The following is a 24163-nucleotide window of genomic DNA, read 5'->3' as shown; positions in this document are numbered from 1 at the left end:
TAGCCGTCGATACTGCTGTTCTTCCTAAAAGCATTACAATTCTAATGATAATTTCCTTTCAACAGTGTTGGCAGGCTAATGTTTATTAGACTATGTCATTTTATAAAAATAATTTGTGCTGATGTGGATGTATATCGTTAATATAACCTGCCAACATCTGCACAAGATGCAGAACTGTGGTGTTGAGTCTGTAGTTTGAACGTGTACACCAGCAGTAATATCATTATAGTCCTCCGTTGCCAGGAATTAGTGGAGTCAGACAGAAAGTCGTTCTGGAACAGATGACAATCTCACCATGTCTAGACCAGTCAAATTGTCAGTGGTTGTAAGCTGCTGATTCCCTGCCCACACATGAGCTAATAACAGCAAAGCACCGTGAAATGAACAGCAAGGCTCTATTAGTGAAAGCATCCCCTGAGAAAATATGTTTACATTCAACATGCATCCTTGTAATTTTGGTGCTGAAGCAGAAAATAGCTTATTTATTGTAAAACAACTACCAAAGCTGTCCTGTGTGATTTTAATTCCAACCTAAACTCTTCCTAAAGACTTAAATCAGTAAATTGACGGGTCTCCGAGGAGTCTTTGAAGGGGTCATTAAAGCTGCGCTGGTTTAAACCTGAAGCACAGCGCCGCCTGCTGGTGCGCAGGAGGATATCATCATCCTCCAATGTTTGGCAACATTCACACTGTACAGTCAAAGGTTGGCACAAGTCCCTTTCACTGCAGTGTGCAGATCGGCCGTGCTCAGTGTTGTGAATTCTGAAATGTCAAACACTGATATAATGACAAATACAATAAGCATTGCTGTGTTTGAGGAGTACACCACTATAACGCCCTTAACTTCACCGGTAATATTTTCCATTGCAGTCATAGTGCAGGACTTTTCCCTGATCTGTTCTGGTAACCTCTACAATCTTCCAGTCATCTCCTCATCCTCTCCTGTTACTGTCCCTGAGCGGAGCAGCACAGTTGACCTCTTGACCTCTCGTGGTATCAAGTTTATATGTTTTTCTTTCAGTAAAGTCTGCTTTGAAACATTATCTGTTTAATTCATCATCGGGAAAGTACCAAACCGTGTGCTTCAGGGCTACAGGAACACAGCGTGCAGGAAAAGGTAAATCAACTGTCACATCTGAGCAAAAGTGACGCAGAGTTATGAACAACGCATAGCAATGTGAAATTCATCAGTCAGATATGATCTGCCTCTGAGTCAAAACCTGCTTAGTGGCTCCATTTAGAACGCAAGATTTAAAAAAAAACATTATTCATATGATTAGAAAAGGTTACAACACAGTCCTAAGCATAAAGTTTTCCCTTCAAAATAAAAATTTCAGCCACAAATTAGATTGTTTCTCAAATACCATTTTATTGTCTATATCCATGTTAGAATTACTATATTAATTTTATTACATATAACTTCCTTCTGTATTGAAATATGCTTTACAAAATTAATCTAATCAAATCAGAGATGACACTTGTCAAGGTGACCAGTACAAAGGTCATCTGAAAAGCCAAAATGACGGCCTACCTTGGTCTAATCTTTGTCATATCAAGAGTTAGAGAAGTTAGCAGAAATACAGTTGACAGATGACAAAAGTTTGTGAAAGAAAAAAATAAAAATAAAATGACAACATGTCCAGTACAAATATTATTTACAAAAGTAAAAACAAAAAAGGAAAAGCATGAGTTTGTTTATAAGACAAATAAGTTGTGACAAAAGTTTTCATAACAACAGACAATCAACTGACAGTTACCGATCTTGATCTAGATCTTGGTCAATTCCACTCAACATGTAATTAATCAGACCTGAAGGTTTAACAGTAGCACCCATTGGCTTATTGGTTAATTGTCACTTAACAAAATTTGACCCCTTTTGTGAACACAGGCTCAAGTTTGACACAGGTATATAAAATACCCCTAAAAAAAGGTTTCATCGAGAATTCTTATATATTTCTTGCCTTTGTTATACAGGCCAAAAACATCGAGAGAGAAAACAGCCATTCGTGGCATGCAATAGCACTTTGACATTTGCTTCTCAGGCCACCGACAGTGCCTAATAGAGACATCAGCGCGCTAATGCTTTGTGTTGCCTCACTCAGCATTAAAGGGCAACTCAACATACAACAATGGATTTAAAAACATCATGCAGACGGAAAGGTAAATTTAAGACAAAAACAAAAAGTAAAACATCCTGTCCGTCGTGGACGCCTTTAATGCTGAGCCGCTCACACAGATATAACCCGCTGTCCATTCATTCTAAAGCAAGTAATGCTTAAATGACTTTGAACATTGACTTTAAAAATAAAAAAACTTCCTGAACTGAAAATAAGTCGATACCAGTTATGTTCATAACGTTCATCCTGATTGGCATTAGTGGTTTAAGTCTTGATCAGAGCATTGACCATTAGCTGCTGTCTCAGTAGTTACATTTTTATCATATAAAAAAAGATTCATCTATAGAAAGATCTGATCTTGGTACTCTAGAGAGATCTATAATAATGACTACGCACATTACTTAGCTTGATATCTTCAAACTCAAAGGCAGAAAGAAAAAAAAAAAACAGTCAACAATGGGCTTCATAACAGTTACTATATTGAGGCAAATATGCATTTCCGAAAAGGGGTCCCATACTTTGTCCACAGTAGTGGCCAGCATTCAGTTTCTCTGAAGACATCAAGTTAATCGACTACAGCGTAGTGATAGTGATCTTACAGCAACAACACTTCAAGTTAAACTGTGGAAACATTTGTGGAGTGTGAGGAAACGCCCCCCCGCTTTATTGGTCGACGATATACAGCCTTTCAAACTGGCTACATAAGCTGCAGACTGAGCCCCGTTCTTGCATCATATTCTTTCAGACTGCAACATCAAATTGTACCACTTTAAAACTAAACAGAGAAGATTGGATACAGCTAACCGAGCTTTGGAGATGTTTCTAAATGTTTGTAAAAGTACACTTCTTCGTGTGCCTAAGTCTCTGCAATATATTATACTAAACATTTGGCAACACTGGCACAGCTAGGTAATATGTCAGTTTGTCATGTACAGTTCTTCAGTGACAGCTGATACGTGCAAATATTATGTATAATATAAAAAAATATAATAAACAGTACTCCAAAAAAAAAAAAAAAAAAAAGATTTCATGGTGACTGCAGTGTGTAGGACCAAACCAGGACCTCAGAGTCAGATGGAGACTGGCTGGATTAGAGCAAGTCAGGTCCAGACTAGTTTGTACAAAGGCTGTTTCTTTTTCAGAACCTCGAAGGGCTCAAGAGCTGACAAGAGGTCTCCATTATGAACTGTGGACCACGTCTTTCTCAAAAAGGCAGCAAAAATGTGACACATTCGCACACACAGTCGTATATATTGCATGTACACATGGTATGTTGTCTGTGGACATGTCTACTTCCTCTTTCATTCACACACTTTCACAATGTGCAATTTTCAAAATGAAAAAAAAAAAAAAATCTAAAAGCTAAACAAAACGATGGGTACTTCTAAGTTCACAGCTGCAGCATGTGGAGTGGACGGTACGGGCAGGCCCTGGGCAACCTGGAGCCCCGAGGGGAAGAGGTGCTCGATAATGAGAAGTCAGCCACCATAACGTCGGCACTACCACAGACAGACACCACTTCAACCTGCATTACTTCACGGAAAAAAAAAAAGAGAAGAAAACGCTCGTCCATCAATCTCCTGAAAACCGTTGCTTTCTTCTCTTCTACCCTCTCCGCCCTTCCTTCCAGCTCCTCTACAAGTTGACGAGCTCGTGTGCCACAAACTGCTTGAGTCTCTCCAGGTACTGTCCATAGAGCTCCACATCGTTGTGTCCGGCTCCCTCCACCCAGAGAGGCTCGACGGGGCGCTGGCAGCGTTCGTACAGCGCCAGGCCGTGGGAGAAGTCGATGACCTCGTCCTCTGTACCGTGGATCACGAGCACTGGTGACGTCACCTTGGAAATCTTGTCGATGCTTTGGAATGAGAAAAATAAGGAAACACAAGTTAGTGTACCAAAAATGTAAATTCAAAATTCATTATAAGAAATTAGCTTGTTTGCAAAATGACCACCAGGTGGAGCTGTTGAGATTGTTTTTTTTCTAGGTATGACATCAGACAAACACCACCTGCATAGATTTGAAATTTCATCTGTGAGCTTTATCGTTTTCTCTGATGCAAACTCAGTGATTTGTTTTTGTTTATGTATGTGCATTGTTGTTATCTGAACTGTCCTGGGAAGACTGTGTGTCTTTCAGTGTTTGTGATGAATTTAGCCTGGCTTTCACACATGCCATCTGTCTGTCCAGTCCACTCACTTTGGGAAGGCATCAAAGCAGTAGGTCTTCTTGGTGTCGGGGAAAGCCACTCTCATGCCAGAGGTGAGCGGGGAGTGGAGGATGACGGCAGCGCTCTCATAGCGAGAGGCCAGATCCACGGAGGGCACGGTGCCAATGCTCTGACCATACACGATCACATTCTCTGGACGGATGCCATACCTAGGAAGGGGGGGACAAACGGTATAAGAAAAATCATGCTTGCACTTATCCTGAACAGGATATTTACAGAACTGGTAGCCAGACACTCAGATAAATTCTGTTTGCTCAACCAGACATTTGGCAGGCATCCAGCTTGACTTGAGTTAATTGTAAAAAGCAGCTTGGTTGGCAAAAACAGAAAAAGTAAATGTTTCAATTTGGGATCCACTAGTTAGTGCTGCAGCTAATTTCCTTAAATTGCTTCCCCTCCCACCCTCTCCTCCCCCCCATCGCATAATAAATACGCTTACGCTGCCAATTCGTATCCCATCGTTGTCTCATTTCCCCCACATGCTGCTCCATAAGCAAACACACACCTGTGCGCTAACTGAGACTTAGTCATACTCTATTATCAGCAGAAACGTCATGGCACAGTGACTCAGTGATTATAGGGCCCCCCTAAAACAAGTACACAAAGACGTGATGCAGCCACAGTTCGGTGAATGTGCTGCTTTTCAAGGCAGCTGAACAGAGAGGACCACCACTGTAGTCTTGTGACTCAGGAGCGAGGGAGGGAGAAGAAGAGCAAAATAAGCAGAAAGAGAGTGAAAGAGACACTGATACTGGTTTGAGGGTGAGGGAGAGGGGAAAAAAAAGGAAAAAAAAAGAGAAGACATTCCACAGCTGATTATGGAGAACGTGACCCAGTCTAGCAAGCAGTCAGCTGACGACCTAAAACCTAGTCGGAGAACACTGCATCGCTGTGTGTGCTGCTGCTGCTGCACTGCTGGACAGTGCGGAGTTAACAGTCACAACCAGCCTGACAAAATCTCAGCTCTGCTCTGTTATTAAAATTAGGAGCGCTAACAAAAACACTAACATTACAGGCTTAACGTTACAGCCTCTGCCACTGCACTCCTATAATACACAGTGATGAATACATGAGCACCAAAGTCTGGCACCACTTTAGACTGCTGGGATGGATTATTATACTTACAACCTTTGCAAGGCAACAACCTGCAGTAATGTGGGCTTGTTGCTATAAAAGGCAAAAGACTTCAGTGCAGGCACGTCTACTTCAGAAGAATCATGGAAACGGACATGCACGTGCGTAGTGTAGCTCGCAGACTGTCATTAACAGGAATATAGGAGCTGTTTACTGTTGGTGTGTCAGCTGGTCTTCGCCAAGTATAAATAGGGGTGGAAATTCTGGCACGGCATGGGAGAGCGTTACTGCAAACGGATGGGTGCTACGGCATTATAAGCACCATTAAGTCTGAGGGTCGGTCGACTGTAATGTACACAATTCATGGGATGAAAGCCCATCTCAGTTATACAGCGTGAAGTAGCTGTTTAAGGAATCTAAAGGCTAGTTAGAAGGAGAGGAAAATTTCAGGTCCTTGTATTAAACTGCATAAAAAATGACTTTGCCATTTCTGCTGTGACAGCTTAAAAAAAAAGTCCTTAAACCACTTTCACCGCATTTGCAAGTAAATGCCATCGTGCTTTTATAACCCACTGTTTACAGCAATTTCATGATTTTTATCAAAATAAAAAGCTGCAAATGCTCATTGTAAATGAAGAATACACTCCTGTCTAGCCGGAGTTGTTGAAAGGCTGTTGCTCAGAGCTTTAAAAGCCTCAGGAGTTTCATAATAAGCTTACGAAAAAGAAAAGCAGAATCACTGAAAGCAGAATTCAAACAAGATGTTTACAGGAAGCCCTTCAACTCAACAATGACCTAGTTGCCTGATGATGAGAAAAAATGTTAAGATTCCAACATTTGCCTGGATAATTTTAACAAAAGGAAAGATAGCTGACCTTTTCTGGCACTCTGGAAAGAAAGAGAGAAAAAAAACATAGGAAGTCAATCTGAGAGATGACGGCCACTCTGTTGATTTAGGAAAGGATGTTCAATATGAACTTCTCCCAGGAGACACAAGAGTAAATTGCTTGGTACAAAGAGACTCCCACTAAAGAATATTTATTAGAAATTTCTGTTTTTTGACTCTGATGCAGCTGCCCGTCTCTGTCTGAAGTTACCACTCTGTGGACCTGACTGGCTATCACTTGTGACGTGTAACCGATCAAAACCATCCATTATCTATACACCACTTCGTTCTGACTTAGGGTGAAGGCAGGGGACACCTTGGACAGGTCACCAGTCCATCACAGGGCTACACTTAGAGACAGACAACCAAGCACACTCACATTCACACCTATGGACAATTTAGAATCACCAATTAACCTCAACATGTTTTTGGACTGTGTGGGAGGAAGCTGGAGAACCCGGAGAGAACCCACGCTGCACTGGGAAAACATGCAAACTCCACGCAGAAAGATCCCTCACCGGGACACCGGGCTCTTTTAGCTGCGAGGCGACAGTGCTAACCACCGAGCCACCTTGCAGCCTGCAATATAATACAATGTTGGCTGGAAAACCTTCAGTCCTGGCATTCCTGTGGGTGTTACTTTAACGTACGATTACACAAGAGGCACAGCCCTGGATTACTAACACTGTATAGGTATCAGCCCTAACTAAACAATATGGGTCATTTGTGAGTAAATCTGCAAACAAAAATGATCTCAGTAGCAGTAAAATCCTGAATGACTGCATTGAATTTAACTCGATTACTCCTCCTTTGACTTAGTAGCACAACAAGATGTCTATAGGTGTGACCTATCATTTGTTGTCACTATGGTCTGTTATTTACAGTTATGAACATTTTTATCAGTGTGGCCCTCAAGTACAGCTTATATGCTGCTACCTTTTATCTATCCTTATCTCCTTTTGTTTCCATCCATTTAGTCAATGTTCTTTCCCATATCGGACCACTAGAACCAGGCCAATCCTGAGACACATAAACACTGCGTGGATGTCACAACAACGTAAATCTTGTGTAATGTCAATAAAGAGAGGCGAAGCTGAAACCATTTATCAACTTAGCAAAAAGACAGAGGGCAGAAAAATGAAGCAAGGCTGTCCCCAAACTCCCAAACGTAGCACTTAACCAGTGTTGTCGTCTGGAGCAGGAGCGTAGGTGTGTTTCACTCAAGGACACGCAAACACAATAAATAATGCAAGGTTTGAATCTGTGACCTCCACTTACAGCGAGGTCACTCTAACTGCTAACCCACCATGCTGTCTTGGCACTGGTAGATGGACTGCTCTGACTTTTGCTCACATGGTCCAAAAAGGGGGGGCAGGGGAAGCGAGGAGGGAGACAATTGCAGTGCAGAGCTGCAGCTGCACTTGTGTTAAAACAGCACTATGACAGGCTTTGACCAACCCAGCTCCGCACAAGATGCAACCCCTCCCCCGGGGCCGGTCAGCACTAGTCTACAATTTACTCCATTGCATTTCAGCTTGAATAGGCCTCACTAGGCCATAGCTATCGTCATGCTCCCTGGATACACCCCTCCCCCCAAAAAGCCTTCATCAATTTAGACTCCTGACACAAATCCGATCTATTATGCATCACATCCTCCCTCGTTCCCCGACTGTGTCTTTCGCTCCCTCTGGACTGCCCACCTCTTGCTCCCTGAAGACCAAAAATATTCTCATTCCATAGCAGCCACGATGACTAATAGATATTTTCAGGACTTCCTGAACATATGTACAGCAATTTTCAACAGATTAGAGTACCATCTGCACTCCAGCAGGGGGATTGTTCACTGAGACGCTCAATAATGCGTTATTATGCTTAAAACCTTTAAACTCGTGTTCTTCCATTGAAAGCTTCCCTTCTATGGATTTGTGTTGACAATAATAAGTCAATGTTGAGATCTGTTTTGTGGATTGATGCTTACACACATTTTAACAAAAAAAGCCAGTAACACTGAATTACATATGAAAATGTGAAGACAATGAGTAAAAAAACACCATTTGTTTCATTCTGTGGTAAGAACAACAGTCAGGTGAGCCTTCACACTCCGCCCTACTAACTTAACAGACAGAGCAGCCTTTGTCCGCTGATATTTCAAGATGAGAAAAGTCAACATAAACGCCGGGTTACCCCTCTGCATGTCTGTGCTTGACAATTTCTCCATAGCATGCGCCGTCTGAGGAGATGTATAGCGTTTTGATTGGGATCAATAGGGTAATTGACCAGGAAGTGAGTTTTCCCCATTTGTTTTTATTGGCCACTGTGTGGGAAGACCTTGGTCTGAAAGCTCATTGCAAATCGGTTGCTAGGCTACCGCTCAATATTAGACTAGCAGGATTGACTGCTGGCCCGCCTCCACCTCTGAGGGAAAAGAAAATGATACAGTGCCATTTTGTATTGGAAAACACACACACAGACACACACTAGGTCAACGAGAGGAATTGGACGAATGACTCTCATCAGCTTAGTCACTTATTAGGTAACAAAACGTACCTTGAGCACGACTTCTTGTGAACTGAAACAACAAATAGTAAACCGGCCACATTTTTCTATTAGGAGTCATCCTTAGTTGGCTAATGGAGGTGTAAATGTGCAAACCTGCTGACTCATACAATATCAACTACATCATATGATCCACTCCCTGCCACGGTAAAAGGGAGTGTCTCATCCACTGTGGCTGAACCAAAAACAACCCACAGGAGGAGACTGTGTCCGTGTCCCTGGCGGTGCAGTTGTGCTTAGACAGTCAACAAAGTGACAGGTGGCTGCCCTCAGTCATATGACTGTGGAGGAAAGCGAAAGTAGTCTCCACAAGTGTGTCGATACTCAAGAGGAGGTGAATCTGCAGCATCATGAGAAAAGAAGACTGGATGACACAGAAAAAAACAAACAAAACAAAAGCAGAAAAGGCCAGGATCTAAATGTCAAATAATTTGGAAGAAAAAAAAAAAAAACAAGAAATGAAAGACGCTGACAAAATTAAACAAGCAGAGAGAGAGTGGGAGAGATATGAGAGCGGCTCGCTTCTTCAGGCTGCGCGTCTGATCCAACATGAGAGCCGTGCACGAGGGATGTAGGCAGCCGACTAATGTGAGGCCATGCAGAGAAGCCTTTTGATGTGATAAACACAATCTAGTTGATTCATGTTCAGCAGGGTCAAAAGGCTGGGCTGTACCCTCTTTCTATCACATAGACAGTCAATTATGAATCTGGCACAGCCCTCAAACAATCAGGGACAGGCAGCTGAGTCAAACTGATAGATAATATATGCTACTAGAGGGCTTATTTACGACAAGCTTTGAAGATTCTACACAAAACTTACAAAAGAAAACGTGTACAAGGCCAGAAGATGTCCCTTATATTTTTAAAAAAAATTTAAACTCATAAGTTCTGATTTTGTATCAACAATTAAGTTTTGAATCAGTCAGCTAGCAACTGGCCCCAAGTGCGAAAAATCCAAGCTGCTGTCATTTCCTTCCTTGCGTAAGAAAATGGCAAAACTGTAGGACTAGAAGCAGAAGTTAAGCTGTTATAACACAAGAGGCTTGGAGATGTATCACCAACCAAACGGGTTTGGTGTGTGGCAACATAAGCAGTCAGTGCTTACGCTTTGGACAGCTGAACTATTACCATAATATGTAATGTAACTGGAGAGACAGCAAAGCCATCCCACACAGAAAGAATGAGGTTAAGATAAACTGTTCCTGGGATCCCAAACACAAGTTTTACACTAACACTTGCCATTTAGACAAACCACAAGAGAATGCAAAATGGACCAAGGAAGTAAACCTATGTAGAACATCCCAAGCAGGATGTCTTTGTACGCTGCCGCATCACGACAAGTGCCTTGTATGCCATATAATATTAACAATTCATTTTGATGCCCTTTATAAAACGTATGTGGACTTAGACTTCTTTCAAAAGGTACAGTACTCATATCTTTGCATAAAAAAATGGCATCCACATTTACAACCAAGACGCTTTCCATATCCACACACAGAGACAAGCTTGTTTTGTTTTTCAGGTAGAATGGGGATCCACAAAAAAATGTAATGACAACTTAGCTGTAATAAAACATGGCTCCTGAATGTGGATAAATGATTTGAATAAGCAAATACACATGGTAATGCTAAAGGTAAATGCACGCACAACACATTGAGATCAGAGTGTAATCGATCAGCCGGATGACATTTGGAGGCGGACAGGCTCGCGCTGCGATTGGTTCTCAGCTAGGTGTAAATGCGATCTGTACAGCATGACCACATTCTCAACAAAAAAACATCACTCCCACAAGGTAAAATATCACCTGCCACTTTTTATCAAAAAAGCCCAACAAGAGCTACAGGTAGTGCTGCAATGGTAAAAAAAAAAAAAAAAAAAGAGAGAGAGAGAAAGAAAGAAAGAAAGCCCACACAACAACATTGCTTCATGCAACCTTTGAGCGCAATGTTTGTTGACAAGTCAGCCAGCCCCGCCTAACTAATTGAGATCAAATTAAATTGTGAGCACAGCTGAGATAATGAGGATGCATTTTTCTCAACCAGGTGTACCTGCAACGACCAGAGCAGATGTCATTGTCCAGGAAACAGCCCCAGATTACGTGTGAATACAGGGAGTAAACTGGGTATTACACTTGCAACTCAGCTTTTGAGAGTCATACATTATGTAATGATTACTGTGAATGTGACAAAACAGGCTAACACAGCTAAAAATGACACTGTAGTTCTTGTCAAATATTACAGATGTTATATATATACATTTTACAAGAACAGAATCAAGACTGCTTCAGTTCAGTGTCTATGCTGACTTTGACATGGATAAGGAAAATTCTAAAGCCCTGAGCTGCCACAGTATCTCATGACCTGCTCCTAAACACTGGCTAGGATTGTAAAGAAACACCTCATTAGTGATTGTGTGAATCTATGCATTACTGGGACCTATAGGGTAATTACAGCTGAGCGAACGTATAACAAAGTACCGCACAGACAAAACAAGCAGTCAGCTAACCCTGTTCAACCCGTCTGCTAACCATGGGATGACAAAGCATGGGACGTACAGTGCGCACATATATCGAGGCTGTGGGGATACCAGTTTGTTTCCTTGTTCCTGAAAGCTTCTCATCTGGTCTTGAAGTTATTTCTTCAGAGATTAACTGACATGTAAGGCATGTGATACAGTCCCTGTATTAGAAGTGTTAGAAAAAAAAAACATTACAACACGAACAAGTGTAGCAACACCAGTGTAGAAATGGCCTCCTCATCTGTTCAAAGTGTAAATGTTTAGCTGGTGTAGGCAAAAGTAGATAGCGACAGTATGGTTCTGGGCGTGTAAGCGCAGTAATTCGGCTGATTGAGATAATCTGCTAACATTTTGCTGACTGCAACGTACAACAGTTAAAGTTCAAACTGTTTCACTCAAATTATTCGACAATTGGAAACTACATGCACTACAATGAAGCGAAAACATCATAGAAATCAGTTATTAGTATAAAACACAGTATCATGCACATTTTTGTTATCATCCTATAATTGCGCTTACATGGAAAGAGTAGACAACTATAAGGATTTGCATTTATATTAATCATTTACATTGCCAGCCAAACACATCCAAATGACCAAAAGTAATTTGAGAATCATCCGTTTGTTGTGCTTGGATTAAAAGTAATTGCAAGCTTAATTTTTTTGAAATGGTCACGACTGTGTGTGGGAGTAGGAGATTCCTGAAAGCTGAACAAAAACAAAACAAAAGAAACACACACGAGAAGGAGAACAACAGCTTTAAACGCTCATCTCTCTTTCAAGTAGTCTGCTGCCGAGTACAGAAAGACAAAAGATCCATCATACTTAACATCGCAACTAAAGCTTTGGTAAAACTGTTTGTGTGGTATTCACGGCAATGAAGCAACAAGCGGGGGGAAACAAAAAAAACTGGTTTCATGATAAAACCAAAAGAGTTTCATTTATTCTTAACAGACACGTAGAGCGTTTGGCCACCAGAAAAGCAGGTTCTTCTGCACAGTGGCTTACTTCTTGTGTGCAGAGCCTTTACAGCAGAGTTTCCTGTTTAACTTGCCAGCTTCCTTATAAAGGTCCTTATTTACAGAGACCCAGTCGTTATATTCTGTGAAAGTGCTGCGAGAGAGATTCACAGCAAAAGTCAGCAGCTAATAAACAGTAGCATTTTGTTGCCAGTGGCTCTACCAGAGTTATTCATCAGCGCTTTTCAAACTCTGTGCTGCCAACACCTGCATTTACTACAGAAAGAATGTACATCCAGCATGGACACAAGAGGAGCACTCCACGCTCAAAGCATCGTCCTTCAGGCTGATGTACATTGTTTCGGCTTTTCTAGTTTTCCTGAGTGAACTCTCCTCATCTGCTCTCTTAGTAATTTGTTTGTCCTCCAGCAGGGAGTATACAAAGACAAGTGGGCCAACTGGATGAACCGTTATTTTCCGCTCATCCGTATAGGCGACAAAGTCACAAACTTGATGTACATATTATCTTCCTCTTGCAAATCAACACTGTACACTCCTCCTCTGCATCCTGCTCTGTCAGAACAGGTGTGTGGATATGTGCTCTCCAGCTTATGCAGAAAGAGCATTTGCCTTGTATGCAGGTGTATAGAGCTGTAACTGATAGTTATCTTATTTTACATTTTTTTCAGTCACCCATTTCCTAATAATTAGTCATGTATGAACATCAGAAATAGTGGATAGTGTCCATCACAATTTCCCACACCAAAGTGGTCATCTCCACATTGCTTGCTTTGTCCCATCAACAATCCAAACTGCAAAGATGTTTTATTTACTATCCTATAAAATGCCTACAGTGCAACAACCAACAAGTGTTGGCAAAACAACAAATCGGTCATCAGAACAGTTTCCGATGCCAGCAAACTGATTGTTCAGTGAACTGTTTCAGCTCTACACATGTGCAGTATTTAGCATTTGTGGGACAGAGGCTCTCTCCTGACAAACCACCGCTTAAAGACATGAAGCACAATGTCGATGGTGTTACAAAGGACAAAAGAAGGAGATGACGAGAGGGTCGAAGACAATAAGCAGACGTCCTTAAACAGGGATGGAAGGAAGTTTGTCTAACATGGGGTTAGACAAACTGAATGACAACCACTGCTTACATGTGGAAGGGCTTTATCTGGGGGAAGGGACTGAAGCTGAGCAGAGTCCACACCTGCAGTAAGCAGAGAAGGACCAGATGGGACAGATAAGAATGATTCAGAATTTAAGTAGGCAACCTCGAGCTAGAAATAGTGTCTTTTATATAGTTTCTCAGGCTTTTTTTTTTTTTAGCCCATTTCCTATTATAATAATACTGCATTGTAACAGAGCAGGAATTCTCTTGGCCACTGTAAAACCATGAGAAGACCTTGCTTCTTTCATTGTTGCTATACAGCTAAGACACAAAATAATGCATCATATATCACCAACAGGTAGTACTGAATGAGTATGCGTTATCAATTGAAAAATCACAGATAGCAATTGTCAATCAATACAGGCCTAATAACAGCCGATACACATCTATTCATAGCTTGCAGAGCCAAAAGATGCAGCACAGCACCCACTCACGCCTACATATGGCGGGCCAGCATAATCACAGAAACCACGCTTCTTTTCATCGCCTACAAGAGCATCATGCCATCCCTGCCAAATGATTCCTTGTCATCTCCACACAAGAATTTTGTTAGGTTCAGCTCAGTAATCATCCCTCAGTCCAGCTCCTTCAGTATTCCTCATCCTCTTAGTCACTCTCTTGGGTACTCGTGTTTCTATCAGTCTACATCAGCTGTGTAAATCATCGGATTTTATTCCACATCTGCTCGTATTTCATTGATCCCTGTTTATTTTAAGCCTTTCTGCATGAGGATAAACAAAAAAGGTTGACATTGTTTTTATTCACAGCATTATTTCTCACTAGCAACACGCAGCTGTCAACCAAAACATAAACAGGGAGTTGCTATTAACGTGACTCCTTCCTCACGGTTTACACAGCTGACAGCTTAATGTATGACTGGCAATATTTGGAGGAAAAATTACGAGAAATCTTGAGGCTAGAGTTATAATTAGGCACTGCATGGGATGATTTTTACAGTTTCTGGCTACAATATTTATACATGTTGCTTCCTCTCCCCCTTAAAATGTCATCATTTCAAGTGTTCATTTGCTTGTGGGAAAGTTCAGCAGGATGAACTCACCATTCTCAGAGTGTTTCTCAAACTTTCTGAGTTTGTGGCACATAGGAAATACACTTGCGAGGCTTACGTTTCCGCTCTTAAGTATATCAATTATAGGGTCTGTGTCCTATGCAGCTGGTCTAATACCACTGCATTTATCGTTACTTATTGATTTCTTTATCCCTCCTCTCCTGTACAGGTTCTACCCTCTCCCTTTCATTCATCATCATCATCTCTCCTTACCGTGACCGAAGTGCCTGCCAGGCAGCATCTACATCAGCATACAGGTTCTTCTCCGAAGGTTTCCCAGAACTGGCGCCGTAACCCGAGTAGTCGTACGAGAAGACGTTGCAGTTGATTCGTGAACCCAGGCCAATGTAGAAGCTGCTCATCTGCCCCAAGTCCACTGCATTGCCATGGGAGAACAGTAGAGTGTACCGGGCGCTGGGTGAGCAACGGACAAACATGCAGGCAATGCGGTTCCCTCTTGAGGTGCGTGTCATGAAACACTCGATGGCATCTTTTTCCCGGGCTGAGTACTGCCAGTCAGCACGCTCAGAGAGATGCAGCGTCCATCTGCTGCCACTCTCATCACACATGAGGCTGTAGGTCGGCTCTGGGGGCAGGAAGGCCAGCTTGGAGGCGATCTTGCTGGGGCAGGGCGGACAGCAGAACAGGCAACATAGCTCGCTGAGGGATAAGTGGTTCATCCTTAAAACACTGTGACAAGGAGAGTAAGAATGATTAAAACGAAAGCATACATTTAATCAGCAGATGAAATATAACAAATGTTTGTGAAAACGAAAAATGTGTAAACAGTTAACAGAGAAAACAGATAAAACTTATTCAAACAAGACCATCTGGGCAACTGAAACACTAATTTACCATTGCATCCCCTACAGATATTCACAAGGAAAAATACCACAAGAGCAAATTCGTGCCACGGGGCTCTTGAATGATGTTCTCGCTCTATAAACTGTTGTCTTTGTTAAGTGGAAAAGCAGGGGGTTTCCGGGGCTGCGGGCCAAAGCCAGGCTTCTGTCCTTTCTTTATTTTTTTTTATACACTAACAATTCCCCTCTCCAGAGCGCATGGCTCTTTTTAGCCAGGCTTCTAATAAAGATATAGTCCCTGACCCTGTTGGAGTGCCTGCACTCTGTCTGCCTCAAGGCTCCACAATCACTCACACAGTATTGACCTAAAAGACTTTTTTTGTTTCGCACTGCACCTGGACCCCCACCCAAGGCTAGCTCTTAGATATTCAAGGTGTGCTTAAATTGCAGTTGCCTGCAGTAGAGATGTCAGCAGAGCTCTTTTCAGTGACACATAAGATGGCTGTTCAAAAATGTCCTCCAGGAATGCCATTTCTCAAGTCATTCTCAAAATTGACTCAGGTGACAAGGGTACTTTGTAATGGGACTCCCTTTAACTGCACATGCTTTCTGAATGGAGAGCAAGGGCTCGTTAATGTCAGGTCATGACAATGTGTCGAGGATTGTATTTCCAATAAAGATGCTAGAAGGAAGATCTTACATTACTTGTTGTTACAACTTTGCAGGTACAGCGCTGAGTCTATGTAAATATGAAAGTATCACAATGGGACATGGACATATGAAGCCATTGCTGTGTAACATCAGGAATCTCTATCTTCCTGGTAAGCAAACTTTGTCCATAAAGCTGTTCTTTATGTTGGGATACACTGGCATGTTGCCCATTTCTTTTCTCTTTTTTTGGCCTCTACAAGGCTTGCACATCCTGCTGCAGAGAAGCATGATTTTTTTTAAACAGGGACTTGCTCCTGTGAAACTATGAACAACAAAGCAGCTAAGCAACAAATGCCTGTCAGCCATGTCATCAAGAGAACCCAAGAAACACAGATTTGCCACTGGCCTCTCAGAAGCCTCTCTTGCCAGCCTTACTTTCAAATCTGTCCTTCGCAGAACTAAAGCTGTTTTCAGAGAAAGCCCTGATTGGCAGTTTTCAACAGAAAGAGCTCCTTGATCTTCATGATACAGTTTAAAACTCGCAAGACAGCTGTTGGACCTTCCAGATACACCTGTCTTAACCCTAAAAATGACTAGTGGCACCTCGATTGGACACACAAGTCAACTACTGTGTGCCACTATATAAACAATTTGCAGTATCATACATGACTTAGGGTGAGTGCTTTTTAAAGTCACTTGCAGTCTAGGAATGCCATTTCTGCAAGATGCTGTGACATCAAAAGGGAGCAGCAAAATGCACAGTGGAGCCTATTTGCTTGCCATAATCCCCCAAATAGTCCATCATCTCCCAGACTTGAAGACAGAATGGAGCCTTGCAGCGCTTTACAGTAAAATGGTGGTAGATGTAGCAACGTGTTCAGGGAGATTACACTGATTCTGGGCTGGTTTGTGAGGGTTTAATTTCCTAGTGGTTCAATTTACTGCCAAGCGTGGTGGGCCAATTAAGCAGCAACACAAGTGTGCGTGTGTCCCTCGTCAAAACTAAGTGGAGAAATGATCCCGGCATTACCTGCACGGCGGCTGGACGCTTGTTTGGTTTCTGTTTTTTTTTTTTTTCTCCTCTTTCTTTTCTTTTTTTTTAAGGTGACAGTGCTGGCCAACGTCGCCGTAGTCTGGCGTTATCTTCACAACAACTTATCTTCTTCTCGATGCCAGGAGATTGTCCAGGTTATCCTTGGCCAGATTATCCTTCTGTTCCGTGTCCTATTTGTCAGCTATGTCACGTTGAGTGTGAATATCCCTCTTGGCACAGCAGCTCTGAGTTACTATTAGCTAGCCACTTCGTCCTCCGGTCCAGACAGCCTCCTAAACTGCCGTTTCCTTGTTTTCTTCCCCTCGGGTTCCTCAACATATGGTCCGGAATGATAACGAGATGGACTCATTCAAAATGTTTAAGTCTGTACAGCTCGACGGCAACATGGGTAGATACAAAACAAGTCTGAAATCCTCGCTAAATGTCTCCGTGGTGGTTTGCCAAACAGTTCACGACCGTCTCACTTGCCTCCGGAACATCACCGCTTTCGTTGTGTGAATATCGCTCTGCTTGTTATCTTGGCTTCTAAGGAAGGAGAGGCGTTGATTGACAGCTATGTAGACCAATAGCAAAGAGGTTTATGAAACCAGTCGACCAATGACAGGGGGCATGGGTATCTATGGGTGGACCTTGGCGACGCCGCAAAGTGAGGGCCTTCTGTTTTGATTGACATCTGATCCAACCAATAGGAGATTACAATTGAGAGGCGCAGTCCAATCAGCGCCGACGGATATGTTTTTAATGTTTAGTATGTGACAAAAAATGTTTGATTAGACGTATTTTAAAATTGAAAACAATGTTTAGAACTTTTTTCTATTTTTATCCCGATAAACACAGACTTGTTTTATTTATTTCAAGCATTTTAAATGAAATGTTTCGACCTTAATGACGTCGCCTTACGTTCTCGTACTTTTTCCGGGGCAGTGCAGTGGCCGGCATGCTTCCTGTGTTGGTGTATCCACATAGCGTGTGTAGCTAAACGGCTAAACAAGATGAGTTCTCAGAAAGGTAATGTTTCGCGATCGCGACGCCAGAAGCATCAAAACACGACGGCCTACAGAAACGACAAGTACGGAGCGAATGCACAAGTAAAGGTGTGTGAACTTTAGTGTACTATGTCATGTGTTGCTGAGCCGAGCTCGACTCAGGAGCTCTGATGTTATTAATCAAATGTATATTCTGTCATAAAGTTAGTATTTCTTCATGTTTAGAGAAGAGGTTGTGGTTGTCGGGTAAAGCAGAACAATATTGCTGTAACACAGGTTAAAACAGTTTATGAAAACAAGTTTTAAAATACTACGGAGTCCGGAAGGGGTCATGGGGGGGAACTTTTGACTGACTACTTTTGCGTCCTTTTGCAATATTAGCTCTTTTTTTCCTCAGAATTAACGCTGAAGATACAGTCTTTGAAAAGGAACTTTAAAATTGACAATTTGGTTTGATCTTCGTCATTTTGGTGTAATAATTCCACCTATTTTCTTGTAATTGAATACATTTATGTTTAAACTTACAATGTATTAAAACTGTAAAAATGCCAAAATTCACACTAGATGGCTAAAGATAATTATTTGAGCCGCCATTATTTTGTGCATAAGCTCTTTGCATAACGTTAGTAAATAATTCTAGTTAAATTAGCACTCAATAATGCCTAAAAGTTGAAATGAAATTAAAAAAAGAGGGATACACTGAGAGAGAGACATTGCTAACCAGCTTGGCGACCGCAGAACAGCTGCTCACTTCAAGATTAAGATGAAAAAACTATGTGGCTCCACCAAAAACCGCAAAGGAAGTGGCAGAAATCAGTGAAAGGAAGTAACTGACTATCGTGACCACTCAGTGGTTTGCTGGGAAACGTTGGATCCTGGCATTCATATGGATGTCACTTTGACATGTACCACCAAGGACAATGTCCCCCACCCCCAACTCTACAAAAACTACTTAGGAACCACCCGAGGAGCATGCCAAAGAGCCCAAAGCATTGATCCAGCCTCCACATTCCCCAGATCCCCATTGACTGAGCGTCTGTGGGCTTTGCCAGAACAAACCCAATCAGCGTAGGCCTCGTCCAGAAACCCACAGCAGCCAAACAATACACTGCCAACATCCCAGTGCCAGACACCATAGGGCAGCCTCATAGTTCTCACATGCATGCTTCAGAGCTGTCTCGATGGCACAAAGGGGGACCTACGCATTTATAGGCAGGCGCACGGACTGCACAGAATGCAAAAGACCTCAAAGGAGGCATATACTTTTTGATTTTTGCCAGTTTCCTTCAAAACCTGCTCTTGTTCTGTCAAAGCCATGTAGTTACAATATTAATACAACATTTCGGCCGTGTTTCTGATTATGTGATCTTACTTCTAGAAAGCAAATTCAAAGATCCATGATGGGCTTTGTCAACGCTGTAAGGAAGTTCTCGAGTGGAAAGTCAAATACAATAAATACAAGACACTGACACAGCCCAAAAAATGGTGAGTACACTTGGGTACTGCAGACACTGACTTCAGTAGATAAATGAACTTTAACTGCTGCAGCTGCTCATGAATTTCCACCTCCTAGGAAATCTAAACTGTTACAGTAAATAAAGCAAGTTGTATATGTGCAGGAAAGTGTTGTGATCCAATCTGGTGTGAAAGATGATTACACTTGTGTGTATGTGTTTCTTTTTACAGTGTCAAATGCTCTCAAAAGACAGTGAAAGATGCGTACCACATTATTTGCAAGCCGTGTTCTCTTCAGCTTGAGATATGCTGCAAGTGTGGGAAAAAAGAGGACATTGTTATTCCGTAAGTAAAGATATCATTTTGAGTTTGGTTACTATTGAGAAAAGCTGTCTACATTTGATGCAGCTTATTTTATGGCAGTTTAGCATCCCAGTTCTTTGTATGAGGACAAGCTGAGTATTTTTAATCACTAACAAGCAAATGCAAGGCTGCCACCTTGTGGACAATAAAACACATTACAACTGATACTTGGAAATTCATTGACAGCATTTTTGCTTCAGTCTGTACATATTTAGTTTATGGCCCTCACGCAAATTTTTGTATTTCACATTTATGGTATTCATGTATTCCTAGATGTCAGTCTGTTTATTTCTTCCGGGACAATAAGATATTCAAAACAGAGCCTGCAGTTGTATTTTTTTTTTTGCTATTGTAAAAGAAAAAATGGTTATTAAAAAAATGTTCTCACTGTGTAGGGTAAACTCACATCTGGACAGTAAGGAGCAGGAAGAACATGACCAGAGCAAGAAAATACGTGGACGAGGAAAGAAAGACGCGGATGACTTGGACAGTGATGATGATTTTGATGATGATGATGATGACTTTGGTGACCTTGACGATGAGGAAGATGAAGACTTTGACAGTGAAGCAGGACCAAAAAAGACACAGAGCAAACCTGCTGTGCTCCCAGATGTGTCTCGAGTTAATGTTAAAGATTGAAGACAGTGTGAGGCTTTTTTGAAATCTGGTATAAAATGTGTTTTCTTACCAAAGTTCAGTATGAAATTTGCGATGTGATGACTTTCAAATGCAAATGAACTGATGTTGCTGGTTTGACGCAGAACCTGGAAGAAGAATTAAGGCCAACATCCAAGAAACTGAGTGGACGAAAGCTCCCAGATGATTTTAGATAGTTGTACATCATTTGCCTAAATAGCCTGAAGTAATGTACATTTTACACTGTCATAAATTACTCTGGAATATTTAGCCTGTCGTTCACTCTTATGTTTCTTATTAATGCTCAGTTTCCAAATTATCAGGTATCTGTATGTGAGTCTAATGCAACAGCTGTGCAATGATGCAATGATGTTGTTTAACTAAACAGAGATGTTAATATTTTGTTTATTTATATTACAAAATATTAGAAACATAATTCAGTATTTTAAGAAAAAAATGCCATTTTGTAATTCAGTAGCAACAGTTCTAAGCATGTTTCTTGTGCCTTTTTATTTATTACTTTCTTTAAAAGTCAGAAGTTTACATACGTTTCCTTAGTATTTGGTGGCATTGCCTTTAAACTGTATGACTTGGGTCAAATGCTTTGGGTTTCCTTCCACAAGCTATTCATAATAGTTTGCTGGTGTTCTGGCCCATTCCTCCTGACAGAACTGGTGTAACTGAGTCAGGTTTGTTTGCCGTCTTGCTCCACACGCCTTTTCATCTCTGCCCAGAAATTTTCTCCAGGATTGAGATCAGGGCTTTATGATGGCCACTCCAAAACATTGACTTGTCTTGAGGCGACTTTGTAGCTAATTTGGCAGTTTGCTTATGGTCATTGTCCATTTGGAAGACCCATTTGTGCTCAATCTTTAACTTCCTGGCTGATGTCTTGAGATGTTGCTTCAATATTTCCACATAATGTTCTTTCCTCATGATGTCATCTAGTTTGTGAAGTGCACCAGTCCCTCCTGCAGTAAAACACCCCCACAACATGATGCTGCCACCTCCGTACTTCACAGTTGGGATGGTGTTCTCAGGCTCGCAAGTTTCCCCCTTCTTCCTCCAAATGTTACGATGGTCATTGTGGCCAAACAGTTTAGTTTGTCCCTGTGTGCATTTGCAACTTTAATCTGGATTTTTTATGTTGCTTTTGGAGTAATGTCTTCTTCCTCTCTGAGTATCCTTTCAGTCCATGTTAGTACAGGACTGGTTTCACTGTGGATAATGACACTCTCTGACCAGCTTCAGCAGCATCTTCACAAGGTCTTTTGCTTTTGTTCTGGGGTTGATACTCACATTTCTCACCAAAACACTTCATTTCTGGGACACAGAACCGTCTCCTTCCTGAGCGGCATGATGGCTGGACATTCCCATGGTGTTTATACTTGTGTGTAATTGTTTGAACAGATAAACGTGGAACCTTCAGGCACTGGAGATTGTACCCAAGGATGAACCAGACTTGTGGAGGTTCACAATTCTCTTCCTGATATCTTGGCTGATTTCTTTAGATTTTCCATGTTGTCACAAAAGGAAGCAGTGTGTTTGAGGTTTGCCTTAAAATACGTCCACAGGTGTGCCTCCAGTTAACTCAAATGTTTCAATCAACCTATCAAAAGCTTCCAAAGCCATGACATCATCATCATCTGGGCTTTCTCAAACAGTTTGAATGCATAGTAATCTTAGTGCATGTAAACTTCTGACTTTGAAGAAAGCAGTAAAACATTATCTCTCTCATTGTGGCCTTTAGCAAATAGAAATCCATCCATTTTCTATACACCGCTTAATCCTCATTAGGGTCGCGGGGGGGGCTGGAGCCTATCCCAGCCGACTCTGGGCGAAGGCAGGGGACACCCTGGACAGGTTGCCAGTCCATCGCAGAGACAGACAACCAAGCACACTCACAGTCACACCTACGGACAATTTAGAATCACCAATCAACCTCAACATGTTTTTGGACTGTGTGGGAGAACATGCAAACTCCACGCAGAAAGATTCCGGTGCCCCCACCGGGACGCGAACCGGCAACCTTCTTGCTGCGAGGCAACAGTGCTACCAACTGCGCCACCTTGCAGCCCGCAAATAGAAATGATTTTGGTAATTCTAACTGACCTAAAACAGGAAAAGTTTAGTCTATAAGATAGTGAGGGGGAAAAAAAAGTTATATGTCTTTTTATGCAGTGTATGTAAACTTCTGATTTCAACTGTATGTGCTGGAATACTAAATACTTCAGTATATCACTGATTTCTGCTTTTCCTTTGATTTTTTATTTTTTTTTTTTTACAGTTAAAGCAGTTGAACACAAGATTAAATTGCTTTTCCTCACACTAACTTCAAAAACATATTCAAAAGCTAACTGCTTCATAAATTTACAATCAACACATTTATAAGGTAGATTATTCTAAACAAATGTTGCACATTTTGGTGTAAAGTCAGTCATAGCTGCTTAAAATAGTTGCAAATGTCAACTTATTTTCGTTCAAGTATCAAAAAACGTGCTGCACATCGTTTGTAACCTACACAAATATGCTTTTCTTATCATGTTTGTTCGCTAATGTGCGGTTTTGAGATGTTTCTGCGCTGTGTTTGAGCATAATAATTAAAACTCTGTAAGATAATCTTTGTAGGAGAACATGATGATCTTTGGATAGGCATAGCTTCCCATTTCTTCTTCTGTACTTCCCGTCACTGTAACCTGAAGTTACACAGAAATATTGCCTTGCATGCATGCAGGCATCACCTCAAAATGACGTGTGGTCTCATTTGTCATGTGGGGTTGATACATATACAAAAATGATGCAATGTTTCACAGCAATTCCTCCTTAGGCTATTTATGTATGTGTCACTGTGGCAAATGCTCATGGGATCCCCTTTTTACTTTATTACCTCGTGTTCACATGGCTTTGTTCTGCTTATACACTCGTGACTGAAAGTTGAACATTCTTACCTGACATTGCGTAGGCTCTTCCAACAAAAAAGGTTATTGAACTTTGCGGAGTCAATTTTCTGCCTGGAGTAGCAGACTTAAGACAAGACTCGATGCTGATTGTGTTAAGAAACAGTTTTAAAAATCTCATACAAACATAAACTTACACTCAGTTACCAGTTTACGACGTAATTGTCTTAGTTTTAATACATCATGGCTGCAATAAATTCTTACTTCCTGACGATTATGCCTGTTGTGCTGCAATGTTTTGTGAAAGCACCACATCTTGCTGATCTGTTGACTTACAATATGCCTTCTTATATATCACTAAATTAAATCTTGCATATCTGGCTTGTTTCGATTTTGTTATCTGCAACATTTAGGGGTCAAAGGGTTCAACTTCTTTATTATTCACTGTGGGGTTTGTGAGGTCGGGATCGAGTGCTTGGTTGTACACGTGTATATGGAAGAATATTGTTCCCATACATATGAATCAAACAAAAACACCTGAGACCGTATGGAAGAATTGGGTGTTTCATTTTCTAGCTGGTCAGCACACAGAATTTACACACAGAAAGATTGGTTTGAAAAGTGAGCAAAGAGAAATGTGAGTTTGTGAAAGTATCGTCATTACACGATTACATAAATGTTCTGCTCGTCTTCAACAGTTTTACGCCATTATCACCTAATTAAGAGAATTGAATCC

At 41.4% G+C, this 24163-nt stretch overlaps 2 protein-coding genes across 2 annotated transcripts; one reads left to right on the top strand and one right to left on the bottom strand.

Moving 5' to 3' along the window:
* Positions 1 to 1349: 1349 nt before the first annotated feature.
* abhd17b (abhydrolase domain containing 17B, depalmitoylase) lies at positions 1350 to 17591 on the bottom strand. Its single transcript, XM_008300792.1, has 4 exons — positions 17067 to 17591; positions 14796 to 15272; positions 4315 to 4494; positions 1350 to 3972 (listed from the first exon to the last, which is right to left on the bottom strand). The coding sequence occupies exons 2-4, from the start codon at positions 15260 to 15262 to the stop codon at positions 3753 to 3755; spliced, it is 867 nt and encodes a 288-aa protein (XP_008299014.1). The 5' UTR covers positions 15263 to 15272; positions 17067 to 17591; the 3' UTR covers positions 1350 to 3752.
* Positions 17592 to 18015: 424 nt separating this feature from the next.
* cunh9orf85 (chromosome unknown C9orf85 homolog) lies at positions 18016 to 20800 on the top strand. The gene is made up of 4 exons (XM_008300791.1): positions 18016 to 18184; positions 19455 to 19561; positions 19763 to 19876; positions 20290 to 20800. The coding sequence occupies exons 1-4, from the start codon at positions 18083 to 18085 to the stop codon at positions 20531 to 20533; spliced, it is 567 nt and encodes a 188-aa protein (XP_008299013.1). The 5' UTR covers positions 18016 to 18082; the 3' UTR covers positions 20534 to 20800.
* The last annotated feature ends 3363 nt before the right edge of the window (positions 20801 to 24163 follow it).

The sequence above is a fragment of the Stegastes partitus genome, unplaced genomic scaffold (assembly GCF_000690725.1).
Source record: "Stegastes partitus isolate 25-593 unplaced genomic scaffold, Stegastes_partitus-1.0.2 Scaffold1590, whole genome shotgun sequence".
In the NCBI taxonomy this organism is placed as follows: Eukaryota; Metazoa; Chordata; class Actinopteri; family Pomacentridae; genus Stegastes; species Stegastes partitus.
The sequence above is the reverse complement of the archived record's forward strand: the minus strand, read 5'-3'. Positions and strand labels throughout refer to the sequence as shown.

What these genes read in the sequence shown, in the direction of transcription:
- cunh9orf85 (XM_008300791.1), top strand. Translation starts at nt 18,083, where the DNA reads ATGAGTTCTCAGAAAGGTAATGTTTCGCGATCGCGACGCCAGAAGCAT. An exon ending in GAGCGAATGCACAAGTAAAG is followed by an intron (nt 18,185 to 19,454) that starts GTGTGTGAACTT and finishes TCTTACTTCTAG; the next exon opens with AAAGCAAATTCAAAGATCCA. An exon ending in AAAGAGGACATTGTTATTCC is followed by an intron (nt 19,877 to 20,289) that starts GTAAGTAAAGAT and finishes CTCACTGTGTAG; the next exon opens with GGTAAACTCACATCTGGACA.
- abhd17b (XM_008300792.1), bottom strand. Translation starts at nt 15,262, where the DNA reads ATGAACCACTTATCCCTCAGCGAGCTATGTTGCCTGTTCTGCTGTCCG. An exon ending in TGGCAGGCACTTCGGTCACG is followed by an intron (nt 4,495 to 14,795) that starts GTAAGGAGAGAT and finishes CCCCCTTCCTAG; the next exon opens with GTATGGCATCCGTCCAGAGA. An exon ending in TGCTTTGATGCCTTCCCAAA is followed by an intron (nt 3,973 to 4,314) that starts GTGAGTGGACTG and finishes CTCATTCCAAAG; the next exon opens with CATCGACAAGATTTCCAAGG.